The sequence below is a fragment of the Delphinus delphis genome, chromosome 19 (assembly GCF_949987515.2).
Source record: "Delphinus delphis chromosome 19, mDelDel1.2, whole genome shotgun sequence".
Taxonomy (NCBI): Eukaryota; Metazoa; Chordata; class Mammalia; order Artiodactyla; family Delphinidae; genus Delphinus; species Delphinus delphis.
In genome coordinates, this window is record NC_082701.1 from 49,878,471 (window position 1) to 49,892,091 (window position 13,621).

General features: G+C 42.1%; 1 protein-coding gene across 1 annotated transcript; it reads left to right on the forward strand.

The window, feature by feature from the left end:
- The first annotated feature begins 1,906 nt into the window (after nt 1-1,906).
- ZNF594 (zinc finger protein 594) lies at nt 1,907-11,002 on the forward strand. The gene is given in 3 exon segments (XM_059996518.2): nt 1,907-1,948; nt 8,620-10,604; nt 10,607-11,002. Coding segments are annotated over 2 exon segments (2,028 nt in total). The 5' UTR covers nt 1,907-1,948; nt 8,620-8,639; the 3' UTR covers nt 10,670-11,002.
- Nucleotides 11,003-13,621: the final 2,619 nt, after the last annotated feature.

Below are 13,621 nucleotides of genomic sequence, written 5' to 3' on the forward strand. Positions count from 1 at the left end.
GTGGCCGGTGTGTGGATCACATTTTAGGTGGCAGTAACCAGAAAATGTAAGACTTATAAATGTATACACATCTAACAACAGAACTGCAAAGTATATGAAGCAAAAGTTGACAGAACTGAAAGGAGAAATAGATAATTCTACAATAGTATAGGCATGCCTCAATTTATTGTGTTTTGCTTTATTGTGCTTCATGGATATTGCATTTTTTACAAATTGAAGGTTTGCGGCAAGCCTGCGTTGAGCATGTCTATCAGTGTCATTTTTCCAACACCACTTGCTCACTTCATGTTTGTGTCACATTTTGGCAATTCTTGCAATATTTCAAGCTATTTCATTATGATTATATTTGTTATGGTGACTGGTGATCTTTGATGTTACTGTTGAAAAAAGATAATGACTAACTAAAGACTCAGATGATGATTAGAATTTTTTAGCAGTAAAGTATTTTAAATTAAAAACAAAACAAAACAAAACTACTGCATTTCTGGCTTAGAAAGCCCTAGAATACAAGCCCCATTAGGGGCTTCTTCACCAGAGTATCCCAGGGCCTAAAACAGTGCCTGGACACTATAGGCTCGTGTTAAATATTTGTTCAATGAAAACTGATCATTTGGGCAGAAACAGATAGTAAGAAGGGAGAATACATTTAGAAGCAAAATGTTGAGTTCATTTTCATGCATTTGATCCTTCTTGACTGTCAATAAGACAGTGGACTGGAGATGCATTGTGAATATAGACTACAATGTAGGTGAGGAATAGGAGTTTTAAATTTATGGTTCATTCTGGACAAAGGTGATCACTGAAGCCAGAGGTGATATGGTCATTGAGATACTGAATATAAAAGGAGAGGACTAGAAGGAAGGAAAAGCTGAAAGGGTAAAGACAATAAAAAAAGTAGAGTGGGTGGAGTATCAAGCATTATGGAAGCCAAGGGAGAAAAGAATTTCAGGGATTAGTCAAGGGAAAGAGGAAAGAGAGTTAACCTACTATTCATTTATTCAATGATTTTTTTAAAAAAATAAACTTATTTATTTATTTACTTATGGCTGAGTTGGGTCTTTGTTGCTATGCGCAGGCTTTCGCTAGTTGCGGTGAGCAGGGGCTACTCTCTGTTGCGGGTGCAGGCTTCTCATTGCGGTGGCTTCTCTTGTTGCGGAGCATGGGCTCTAGGCATGCGGGCTTCAGTAGTTGTGGCTCGTGGGCTCTAGAGCTCGGGCTCAGTAGTTGTGGCGCACAGGCTTAGTTGCTCCGCAGCATGTGGGATCTTCATGGACCAGGACTCGAACCCATGTCCCCTGCACTGGCAGGCGGATTCTTAACCACTGTGCCACCGGGAAAGCCCCTATTCAATGATTTTTAATTGAGCACCCACTATGGTCCAGGTACTGTTCCAACACTGTACAGAACAAAGACCCCCATCCCCACAGAGCTTACACTCTTGGGAGGCTTACACTGTAGAGGTGTGTGGCTTTATATACATTGGGGTGGGGTTTTTTTGGGGGGGTTGTTTTTTGTTGTTGTTGTTTGTTTTTGCCGTGCCGCGTGGCTTTCGGATCTTAGCTCCCCAGCCCAGGCCACGGCAGTGGAAGTGCCGAGTGCTAACCACTGGACCACCAGGGAATTCCCGGGGTGGGTTTTTTAAAATGTGTACAATAACACTTTGGAATCAGTGGTATTTCTGCTTTACATTTGCAGAAATGATAGTTGGGGGAGATTAAGAAGCTGGGATTCTAATTTGGTTCTGCTTGCTTCCAAAGCCCTGTTGTGTTCAGAACTCTAAGCTGCCTCCGAGCTGTAATCGCCAGCTGTAATCGCCACTTTTCTGCTTTAGATACTAATTATATGCTGATGATTCCAAAATCTGTGTGTCCATTCTAGATTTTCCTCCTGGGTTCCTGACCCACTGATTCATTGGCTTCTCAGAAGTTTTCTCCTGGATGCCACACAGGTACGTCAAATATAACGCGTCTGAAGTGGAATTCACCACCTCCTCCCCCTCACCACCACTCTTTCGGTCCCACTACCCAGCTTAGGCAGTTGTCCGAGCTAGAAACTTGGGTGTCATCCTTAATGCCTTCTGTTTTCCCTCACACCTTCCATTCAGGACAGCACCGATTCTCCCTGTTTTTGCTTCTTTAATATACTTTAAAATGTCTCCAGTCCCAGTAAGTCACTGTCAGTGATGAGGCCCTCACTGTCTCCATCATAGATTCTGCTGTAGTCTCCTAAGCAATATCCCAGCTTTCAGCCTTGCACCCTTTAGTCTGTTCTCCATAAAGCTGTCAGAGCAGTCTTTTAAAAAGATAAAGCTAATTATGTCATTCTCCTGCTTTAACCCCTTCCGGGGTTCCCCACTGCCTTCAGGAGAAAGTCCAAGCTTCTTAGCCTGGGATACATGGCCCTCCGTGGTTTGACCGCCGCTCCCCCGGCTTCATCGTTTACTGTCTGTATTCTGGGCTTCAGTCATACGGTGCATCCATGAACACATCGTAGCTTCTCTCACCTCCTGGCCTTTGCACATGCTTCAGCCTCAATCTGAAAAGCCCTTCCTTCTTCTTTTAGTCTAGTTATCTCAAATTGTCTTTCGGGCCTCACCTTAGAAGCTGCTTCCTTCAGGAAGTTTCCTTACCCATCCCACCCCCCTCAGGTTGTGCTCTTCTCATGAGGTCCCACGGTACCCACACTTACCCTTATTGTGTATTTAACACGTTTAATTGACACCACACACTAGTCAAGGGCAGGGACTCTGTCCTCATTATTATATTCTAACCACCTAGCGTGGTGCTTGGCCCATCATAGGGGCTCAGCTAAAGAGCAATAAATACTAGAGAATGGAAGAGACAAAATACAGTAAAGATGAGGAGTCATTGAAAAGCGAGAGGAACATGAGGTGATTTTTACCACATCGTCTCACATATTTTTAAAGCGAGGGGCAAGATTATCTACTGAGACCAAGGGAATGCAGGAAGTAGTAGAGATTTAAAAAGGAAAGGGAAGCTATGGAGTATCTGCTGCCAACTCCTTATTGGGTAGTTGCAGAACAGGAACTTCTGTTTCAGGAATTCAAGATGTTGCAGGATGTGGCTGTGAATGAATCGCAAAAGGATGCTGGGCCTCAGGTCCACACTCAGTGGAATCCCTGCATGGCAGAGATACTAGAGGAAGAGACAGAGCTGGTCTCACCGAGTAGGGGCTCTGTCCTCTAACTTAGACTCTATACACCCCGAATTCTCTGAGTTTCGGCTGAAAAGCAAAAAACAAGAAAAGGTTTTAAAGAGCTCAGTGGAATTGGAGGATTAAGGATTCCCAATGGCTTTGACTCTTGGAGACAAGATAAGATGCTTCTGCTCTTTGTCGAAGGCGTCTAGCCTAATCTGTGGAGTTGACAACTCCTTGCCTCTCCCTGAGCTCGGTTCCTGTTAGAAACCAGGAGATGGCGAAAAACTCAACTCATCTTCAGGTCTTTGGACCTAGTATCCCACCCTCCAAACCTACTCTTCCTTCTCTGACCCCTGTCTTCATAAACAGCACCATATCCCACCCATTGCCTAAGCCAGAAAACTGAAAGTCATTCTTGACTCCTTTCTTCCCCCACTTGCAGTTACCATGTTTCGTTGATTCAGGTTCTCCCATACTGGACAGTGCTCACCTTATTCCAGCACTGGCCACACTATCTTCTTCTCCATTTACACATATATCTCCCTTCATTGAACTGTAAGTTCCTTGAGGGCAGAGATGTTCACCTTTGTATTGCCAGTACCTAGTACAGTGTCTGGAATATGGTGGGTGCTTAGTTAATGTAAGTTAGGTGAACACATCAGTGAATGATATGAAATAACAATGCCCTTTTCCCAGAAGCTCTGAGTTCAGCTGGATTGGATTGTAGAGGAGGACTCATCTCTGATCAAGCCTATGTTTCAGATACTGTACCCTTCTCCAGACATCCTCTGAGGCAAAGAGTTCCTTAAATTATTCCCTATTCCTTTCACCTATGGAATTGGATGAAAACGTTGAGCAGAGAATGCCATTCATCTCTGCAGGGAATGCTGTGTGGGACTAAGGACTGGGTACTTTACCATACCTATGCTTGTGGTAAAGATTGACCCTAATGCTTCTTACAGAGAGGAGTCCTTTTAGCACTATTTCTAAACAAATTTTTGTTTCCTCTTTCTTAGCCCCCTTCCTATTCTTCTTGCATCATCTTCACTTTGTTCTAGATCTAAAATGAAATGATAATATGTATCTGTATTGGTCAGGATCCAGTCAGGAGACAAAAACTATACCAGTAGTTTAAACAAGGGACATTTAATATAAAGAATATTTAAAACCGGTAAAGGTAGCTAACTACTAAAAGGATCTAAAGAAAACACTAAGGAGTATAGAAATAGATAATGCAGGAAGCCGTCTTACCTCTAGGATGAAGGAGAAGTAAATAAGGAAGGAATCACAAATTTAGAAGAGGGCTCCCCCCCACCCCAAAGCAGAGATTCAGACTTTTTTGGATGGGGTGTGGTTGCCAAAGAAACACAGCCTGCTGGTGTAAAGAAATTTGTCAGAGGGCATGTCTGTCAGCACGGCCTGCCAAATGACAGAGAAATTCACTGAAGGGTGCAGGCAGGCTAGAGGTAATCCATAGGAAAGGCCCGCTGGGTAGTGGAAAAACTCACTGGAGGGTTGGGTAGGCCAGAGCTGGTTGGTCTACCCCATCAAGCCTCCCTTATGTTGATTTGGGGGCCCCACCAAAAGACAAAACAGCTCAAAAGTACCAAGAGAAACCCCTTTCTCTTTGTGTGGCTTACAGTGTTCCTCCAGCACCCCTATTGACAAAGCCAGCCAACAAAAGGGAACTGTTTCCAGGGTCCAGCTCCAGTATCACAAGTAGGGCAAAGAGGACAATAAGGGCATGTATACTGTGATCCCATTTTTGTATCAGAAAAAAATTTATGCCCAGAAATAAGACTGGGAGAATATACAACAAAATATTGGGTATCTTTAGTTTCTTCTCTGTGCTCTTCTCTACTCTTGGTTTTTCCTATAATGAGCATGTAGTATTTTTATGATCAAAAATAGAAAAAGTGGGAACTCCCCTGGCAGTCCAGTGGTTGACTCTGCACTTCCAATGCAGGGGGCGCGGGTTGCAGGGGGCACAGGTTTGATCCCTGGTCGGAGAATTAGGATCCTGCATGCCACGAGGCACAGCCAAAAAAAAAAGTGTTTCTCTGTTTTATTTTATTTTATTTTTGGCTGTGCTATGTGTGACATGTGGGATCTTAGTTCCCCGACCAGGGATCAAACCTGCACCCACCGCAGTGGAAGCGCAGAGTCTTAACCACTGCTAGAGTCTTAACCACGGGACCAGCAGGGAAGTCTGTTTCTCTGTAATTTTGAAATATTATTCCTTTAAAATTATGGGGGAAAACTGATCATGAAACATATTAAGGTTTGGATCTTCTTTTAAAATTATGTATTTCTACTTGAGATGCTATCTCTTGATCCCTGTCATGACAGACAAGCAAATTAGCACAATTTATACTTAACGCCCACTACCTCTCCTCCTCTATTCTACAAAAATAATTTCCAATTGTTTAATGTCAGTTCCATATTTAAATTTATTCAACACTCCTCATCCATTGTTTTACAATGTGCTCTGAGGTCCTGAGTGTTTATTCTCACTCACTTCTTCACTGGCTATATCTCATTGCCCAGCAGTTCTTTTCAAAAAGGGCTGCCTGTCATACTCCCTGAGTTTCTACCTACTTGAGAACATTTGCCTGTTTTAATATGAGGGAACAGCTTGCCAGGTAAAAAATGATCAAGTCACACTTTGTGTCTCTTCAGAACTTTACAGGCATTACTGTACTCTGGCATGAGTGTAACATGGAGGAGTATAAACTCAGCCTGAAATTCCCTCTTGCCCATCACTTGCTCCTCTGCCTCAGATCTTCATATGTTCATTTATTCCTGAAATTTAGTTACTTCACCAGGCTATGCCTTGGTGTGGACTGTTCTATATCAACTTTCTATGGACTACACTGTATCCTTCCAATAGATTCAAGTCTTTATTTCAGCCACATTTCCTTCTGTTATGTTTGAATGGGTTTTTTTTCCTTCTGTTTGTTCTTTTCTCTTCTTTAGGAACACTAATTATATATATATTTGAATATCTTTCTGTAGCAACTTGTTTTCTCTATAATCATATTTATATCCACTGCATTCTGTGTCATCTCTCCAGGCCTCATCATGTCCCTGTAGTGATTATTTTTCTTTTTTCTTTGATGAGTTTCATCTACGTAATGCATTTAGTTTTCCCTTCCACTTTTTTCCTTCAGCTCTGCCAGATTACTTCTCACTTCTTTTTATTCTTTTATAATCTACACTCTATTTTGAGCTCTTATATGTCTTCTTTGAGTTTTCATTTAAACAGTGGTTTTGTCTATAATTTCTTTGAGATAGTGGAGAGCTCTGCTGGATGCGTCCTATTAATTCTTTTGCTGTTCCTCTTGGGTGTTGCTCCTAATCCCTCTGTTACTCATGTTGCTTTCTTTCCTAAAGCAACAACCCCCTGTTTTCAAGCACACATCCCACAAAGTTACCTGAATGATTACTACTCAACAGTGCATGAAGCAGGTTCTCTATGAAAGAGGGAAGAGGCAGAGGGAATTGAGCAAGGGCACCTCAAAGCCTTCATACAGATCTGCTGCCACAAACACCTTCTTATCAAATCTACAGGCATTATCTCCCTTCAGCTTTTGGTTTCCAGGAGATCAACATGGCACAGAAAAAGCCCTGTAGATCACTGGACTTTCGTAGCACAGTCTGACAGTCACACTCATCTCCTTTCTTCATCTTGCTCCACGGCTGCCAGTGTTCCTCAGCCAGGTACCAGGTGGAAGACAACCTAAATGATCTGCCGGCACCGTTTCTTCTTTAGCATCTTCCCCTGCCACTCTGATATGTCAGACTAGATCTCTATGGGACAGTCCCTGCTTCTGTCACCTGCCTTCTCGCCATGGCTCTAGATCTCTTCACTCTAATTAGAAGATCACTGACCATGCCTTTCAGGACATGAGACTTTGGGAGACATCTGTATATGACCCTTTTTTTGAAGATGGAGTTTACCTCATTTGTCATTCTTTTAACTGTTTTCAGTGGGTTTTGAGAAATGCCTTTTCCATCTTTTAAACTGTTTCTAAATTTTGAACACTATATATCAAACAAACCCCCCAAAAAATCACTTTAAGGGAAAATTATGACAAAGCCAATTCTTTCGAGTATTTTATTTGAATGTTAAATAAATAAAATCCAGCCTAGATATGGAGGTTTGTGCTAAGGACATATTACTTAATGATAATTCTTGGGCATAAAGGGTAATGATTAATGATAATAGTAGTAATAGTAACAGCAGCTGACACTTACATAGTGCTTTCTATATGCCAAGCATGGTTCTAAATGTTTTACATATATTTAATTCTCATAACAACTCTATGAGGTAAATACTATTATTATCTCCATTTTAGAGATGAGGAAACAGGCACAGAGAGTTGCAGCAACTTGCCTAACGTCACACAGTCAGTAAGTGATGGAGATAGGATTCAAACCCGGGCATTTTGTCCGACAGTCAGTTAAGAATCCACACTCTTAATCTCTATGCTGTGTTTCCTCTTATTCATTGCAAAAAGATTACTGACTAGAGCATTCCAATCCCCTGGGCCAAGGTGAAATGGCTCTCTCAAGGAGCTCAGAAATGTGTTTTTGTGACTGGGCAAGGTCAGGGATTTGATGATATGAACACGCAAAAGCAATAAACTCATCTGTCTTCCAGTTACAGGAGGATACAGAATTGCCATACAAAGGAGGCAGTTCCACCAGAATACCAGAAAGCAAAATGCCAGGTCTGAGAAAGGGAGAATTGATTTCTATTAAAATGGCAGCCAAGCATTTTTATTCTGAGGCATAGTTTCATATTTGTTTAACTGTCATGATATATTGGGAGGAATGGTTAGTGGATCAGTTATTAATTTATCATATCTCAACTCCAAATCTACCCTTCTTTGCTTTGCTTAAGTTACTGGATCTGGACGATTTCTCCTTTGCCAGCTGGTACAACATTTAGATTTTGTCAATAGAGGATGCTGGAGGGAAATACAAGGCCATAGGAAAAGGAGGGAACTTCTTTTCCTGGTGCTGGTGTGCTATTTTATCTTATTTATTGGTGTGGCTGCCAGCAGATCAACTTGTGGGAGGCCTGGTAGCAATCACCCTAGTGAGTTGCTTCCTGTGAACCCATTCTGGCCTGGCCTCAGGGCCCAGCAGGTTCCTACCCCATCAAACAGGCCACTTCCAGCTCCAGACTGCCCACCTCCAGTGAATTCTTCCACCACCCTGCAGGCCACCCACACACACCAGCTCCAGCCTGCACCCTGGCAAGTTTCTTCTCCACCAATAGGGTGTGTGTTCCTGTGGTAGCCATAATCCCTCTGAAAAACGTCTGAATCTCAGCTCCAGAAGGGAAGAGTCTTCTTCCAAGTTCCTTGTTCCTCCCACTGAGACTTCCCAGTGTAGGAAAGAGGTGAAAATTTGTATTTTAGGAATTATAGAATGTTCTACTTATTATTTCAGATTCTGAGACCAAAAATAAGATGAAAGACTGGAAGACAAAGATGGAAATTTCTGAAGAAAAAGATTCAGCAAGGGCTGTATCAGAAAGACTCCAAAAACAGATCTCCCAGGAATGGGGGTTAGTTGAAACTGGTGATCCTGAGGACAGATTATTGAGGTATTGGGTAAGCCCCTTAGAGGATGCAGTGGGATATCCCCCTTCCCAAGAGAGAGGTATCAGGGAAGTGAATCTGATCCCCAAGAAAGCCATTGCAGGAGAGAGAGTCTATGGATGTAAGGAAAGAGAAAAAATACTTTCTGCAGGAGAAAAACCCCACAGATATGAAGTCTGTGGCCAGAGCTTCAAACAGAAGTCAGAAGTAACTCAACATCAGAAAACTGGTAATATAAAGAAAACCTATGAATGTAAGGAATGTGGAAAAACTTTCAATCGGAGCTCAAACCTGATTGTACATCAGAGAATTCATACAGGGAAGAAACCATATGTATGTAGTGAATGTGGAAAAGACTTTAATCAAAGTTCAAATCTTATTATACATCAGAGAATTCATACAGGAAAGAAACCTTATATATGTCATGAATGTGGAAAAGACTTCAATCAGAGCTCTAACCTGGCCCGACATAAGAGAATACATAACGACGAGAATCCCTATGAATGTAAAGACTGTGGAAAGGCCTTCAAGGGAAGCTCGAACCTTGTCCTGCACCAGAGAATTCACAGTGGAGGGAAGCCATATGTATGTAATGAGTGCGGGAAGGCCTTCAATCAAAGTTCAGATCTTATTATCCATCACAGAATTCACACTGGAGAGAAACCCTATGAATGTTATGAATGTGGACAAACCTTCAGTCAGAGTTCACACCTTGTCACACATCAGAGAATTCACACTGGAGAGAAACCCTTCAAGTGCAACACCTGTGAAAAGGCCTTCAGGCAGCGTTCACGCCTCACAGAACACCAGAGACTCCACAGTGGGGAGAGACCCCACGAATGTCACAAATGTGGGAAATCCTTCAGTGGGCGCACAGCCTTTCTTAAACATCAGAGACTACATACTGTAAAGGAACTTGAATGTGAAAAAGCCTGCACTTCTGACTTAGCTCTTATCCAACAACAGAGAATTCACAGGGGAGAAAAACCTTATGAATGTACTGAGTGTGGAAAAACTTTCCGGGGAAGTTCAGATCTAATTCGGCATTGGATAACTCACACTGGAGAGAAACCCTATGAATGTAATGAATGTGGGAAAGCCTTTAGCCAGAGGTCACACCTTGTTACACATCAGAAAATTCACACTGGAGAGAAACCCTATCAGTGCAATGAATGTGGGAAAGCCTTCCGGCAGCGTTCACTCCTTGTCCAGCATCACAGAATCCACAGTGGTGAGAAACCCTATGAATGTAAGGAATGCGGAAAAGCCTTCATCTGGCGCACGGCTTTTCTCAAACATCAAAGACTTCATACTGGAGAGAAACTTGTGGAAGGTGAGAAAACATTTAGCAAGGAAGAGTTGCTTAGAGAAGAGTGGAGAATTCGCCAAGAAGTGAAAGCTTATCAGTGCAATCAGTGTGGTAGAACTTTCCGAGGCAGCTCAGACCTCATCCAACATCAGGTAACTCATTCAGGAGAGAAACCCTATGAATGTAAACAATGTGGGAAAACTTTCAATCAGAGCTCAGACCTTATGAGACATCACAGAATTCATAGTGGAGAAAAACCTTATATGTGCAATAAATGTGGGAAATCTTTCAGGGGCAGCTCAGATCTCATTAAACACCACCGTGTTCATACTGGAAAGAAACCCTATGAATGCCCTGAATGTGGGAAGGCCTTCAGTCAGAACTCACACCTTGTTAGTCACCAGAGAATTCACACTGGAGAGAAAACCTTTGAATGTAGCAACTGTGGGAAGGCCTTCAGTGGGCGCACAGCTTTTCTTAAACATCAGAAACTTCATACTGGAAAGGAGCTTGGGGAACACAAGAGAGTCCACAAACAGGACTTATTCTAATAGGTAACAGAGACCTAATGAACGTAGGAAAAGCCTGATGGAGACCACATCATATTGCACAATAGAAGGCTTTTATTGCTGAAAACTCTTTGAAGGTAGGAAAACATTAGAAGAGCCTACTGGATGGAAAACATATAAGTGTAATGTGGGAAAGCTCTTGGACATAATCACCTTTTTTCTGCCTCAGAGTTGACACTGGAGTATGGTCCCCAGGATAAAATTAATTGAGAATGTTTTAGGGGACTTCCATTGTTAATAAAATCATTAGAAATCACTTTGTCACCAACCCCCAAACTAAATTCTTCATGGAAGGAGCCATTTCAATCTCGACTACCTAGTCCAGTGACAAGTATAAATCTGTTTTAGGTACTTTAGAGTGATTAAATCTTTGTCTGGGATGAGTTCTTCCCGTTAGATATATATTTTATACATATTCCCCTTTTATCTCCTTATAAAAATATGCTTATGCATATGTGATAATACTAATTAGAATGATCCATTAATTCAGGGGTCTCCAACCTCCAGGCAATGGACGGGTACTGGGCTGAGGCCTGTAAGGAACCAGACAGCACAGCAGGAGGTGAGCATCGGGCGAGCAATCAAAGCTTCATCTGCTGCTCCCCATCACTCGCATTACCTCCTGAACCATCCTCCTCCCCCTCCACCCCTGATCCATGGATAAACTGTTTTCCACAAAACCGGTCCCTGGTGCCAAGAAGGTTGGGGACCACCGCATTAATTTAGAGGAAACAAAAAAATAATAGAAATGACTTGACAACAGGAGAGCTGAAGGCCAGGACACAAGAGCCAAGTGAGGTATTCCCCAGAAAAAGAATGGTGATGATTAGGAGTATCAGGAAATGAAAGAGCAAAGAAAGGACAGTGGGTGTTGGGAATAGAATTAGACTGAGCACCAGGGAAGAGCATTTAGGTGACCTGAGTTGCTGGGAATTAGAAGAAAGCAACAACTGTGAAAGGTCAGGTGATTAGAGGAGAGTAGTTTTATCTTGAACCAGAGCTTTGTAATTATTTGAGAACTGGAGAGTCTAAGTAGAACTCTGAAAGAGATCAGTGGGGGTTGCCTTCAAGATGGCAGAGAAGTAAGACGTGGAGATCACCTTCCTCCCCACAAATACATCAAAACTACATCTACATGTGGAACAACTCCTACAGAACATCTACTGAACGCTGGCAGAAGACCTCAGACTTCCCAAAAGATGCCCTCAGGTGACCTGAACACAGAGGTGGGGCCAAATCCAAAGCTGAACCCCAGGAGTTGTGCGAACAAAGAATAGAAAGGGAAATCCCTCCCAGCAGCTTCAGGAGCAGCGGATTAAATCTCCACAATCAAATTGATGTACCCTGCATCTCTGGAATATCTGAATAGACAACAAATCATCCCAAAATTGAGGTGGTAGACTTTGGGAGCAACTGTAGACTTGGGGTTTGCTTTCTGCATCTAATTTGTTTCTGGTTTTATGTTAATCTTAGTTTAGTATTTAGAGCTTATTATTATTGGTACATTTGTTTATTGATTTGGTTGCCCTCTTCCTTTTTTATTTTACATATATTTTTTTTTCCTTTTTCTCTTTTTGTGAGTGTGTATATGTATGCTTCTTTGTGTGATTTTGTCTGTATAGCTTTGCTTTTGCCATTTGTCCTAGGGTCTTAGAGTTCTGACTGTCTGGGTTTTCTTATTTTGTTTTGTTTCCTTTGTATAGTTTTTAGCACTTTTTATCATTGGTGGATTTGTTTTTTGGTTTGGTTGTTCTCTTCTTTCCTTCTCTTTTTTTTATTACTTTTTAAATTTTTTATTTTTAATAATTTTTTCTATTTTAATAACTTTATTTTATCCTTCCTTCCTTCCTTCCTTCTTTCCTCCCTCCCTTCCTCCCCTTCCTCCCTCCCTCCCTTCCTTCCTTCCTTTCTTTCTTTTTCTCCCTTTTCTTCTGAGCTATGTGGCTGACAGGGTCTTGGTGCTCTGGCCAGGTGTCAGGCTTGAGCCTCAGAGGTGGGAGAGCCAAGTTCAGGACATTGGTCCACCAGAGACCTCCAGCCCCTACATAATAGCAAATGGCAAAAGCTCTCCCAGAGATCTCCATCTCAACGCTAAGACCCAGCTCCACTCAACGACCAGCAAGCTACAGTGCTGGACACCCTATGCCAAACAACTAGCAAGACAGGAACACAGCCCCACTCATTAGCAGTGAGGCTGCCTAAAATCATAATAAGTTCACAGACACCCCAAAACACATGACCGGACGTGGTCCTGCCCACCAGAAAGACAAGATCCAGCCACATCCACCAGAACACAGGCACCAGTCCCCTCCACCAGGAAGACTACACAACCCACTGAACCAACCTTACCCACTGGGAGCAGAAACCAAAAACAATGGGAACTACGAACCTGCAGCCTGTGAAACGGAGACCCCAAACACAGTAAGTTAAGCAAAATGAGAAGAGGGAGAAATACACAGCAGATGAAGGAGCAAGGTAAAAACCCACCAGACCAAACAAATGAAGAGGAAATAGGCAGTCTACCTGAAAAAGAATTCAGAGTAATGATAGTAAAGATGATCCAAAATCTTGGAAATAGAATGGAGAAAATACAAGAAACGTTTAACAAGGACCTAGAAGAACTAAAGAGGAAACAAACAATGATGAACAACACAATAAATGAAATTTAAAATTCTCTAGAAGGAATCAATAGGAGAATAACTGAGGCAGAAGAACGGATAAGTGACCTGGAAGATAAACCAGTGGAAATAACGAATGCAGAGCAGAATAGAGAAAAATGAATGAAAAGAAATGAGGACAATCTCAAAGACCTCTGGGACAACATAAAACTCACCAACATTTGATTTAGAGAGGTCCCAGAAGAAGAAGAGAAAAAAAAAGGGACTGAGAAAATATTTGAAGAGATTATAGTTGAAAACTTCCCTACTATGGGTAAGGAAATAGTCAATCAAGCCCAGGAAGTACAGAGAGTA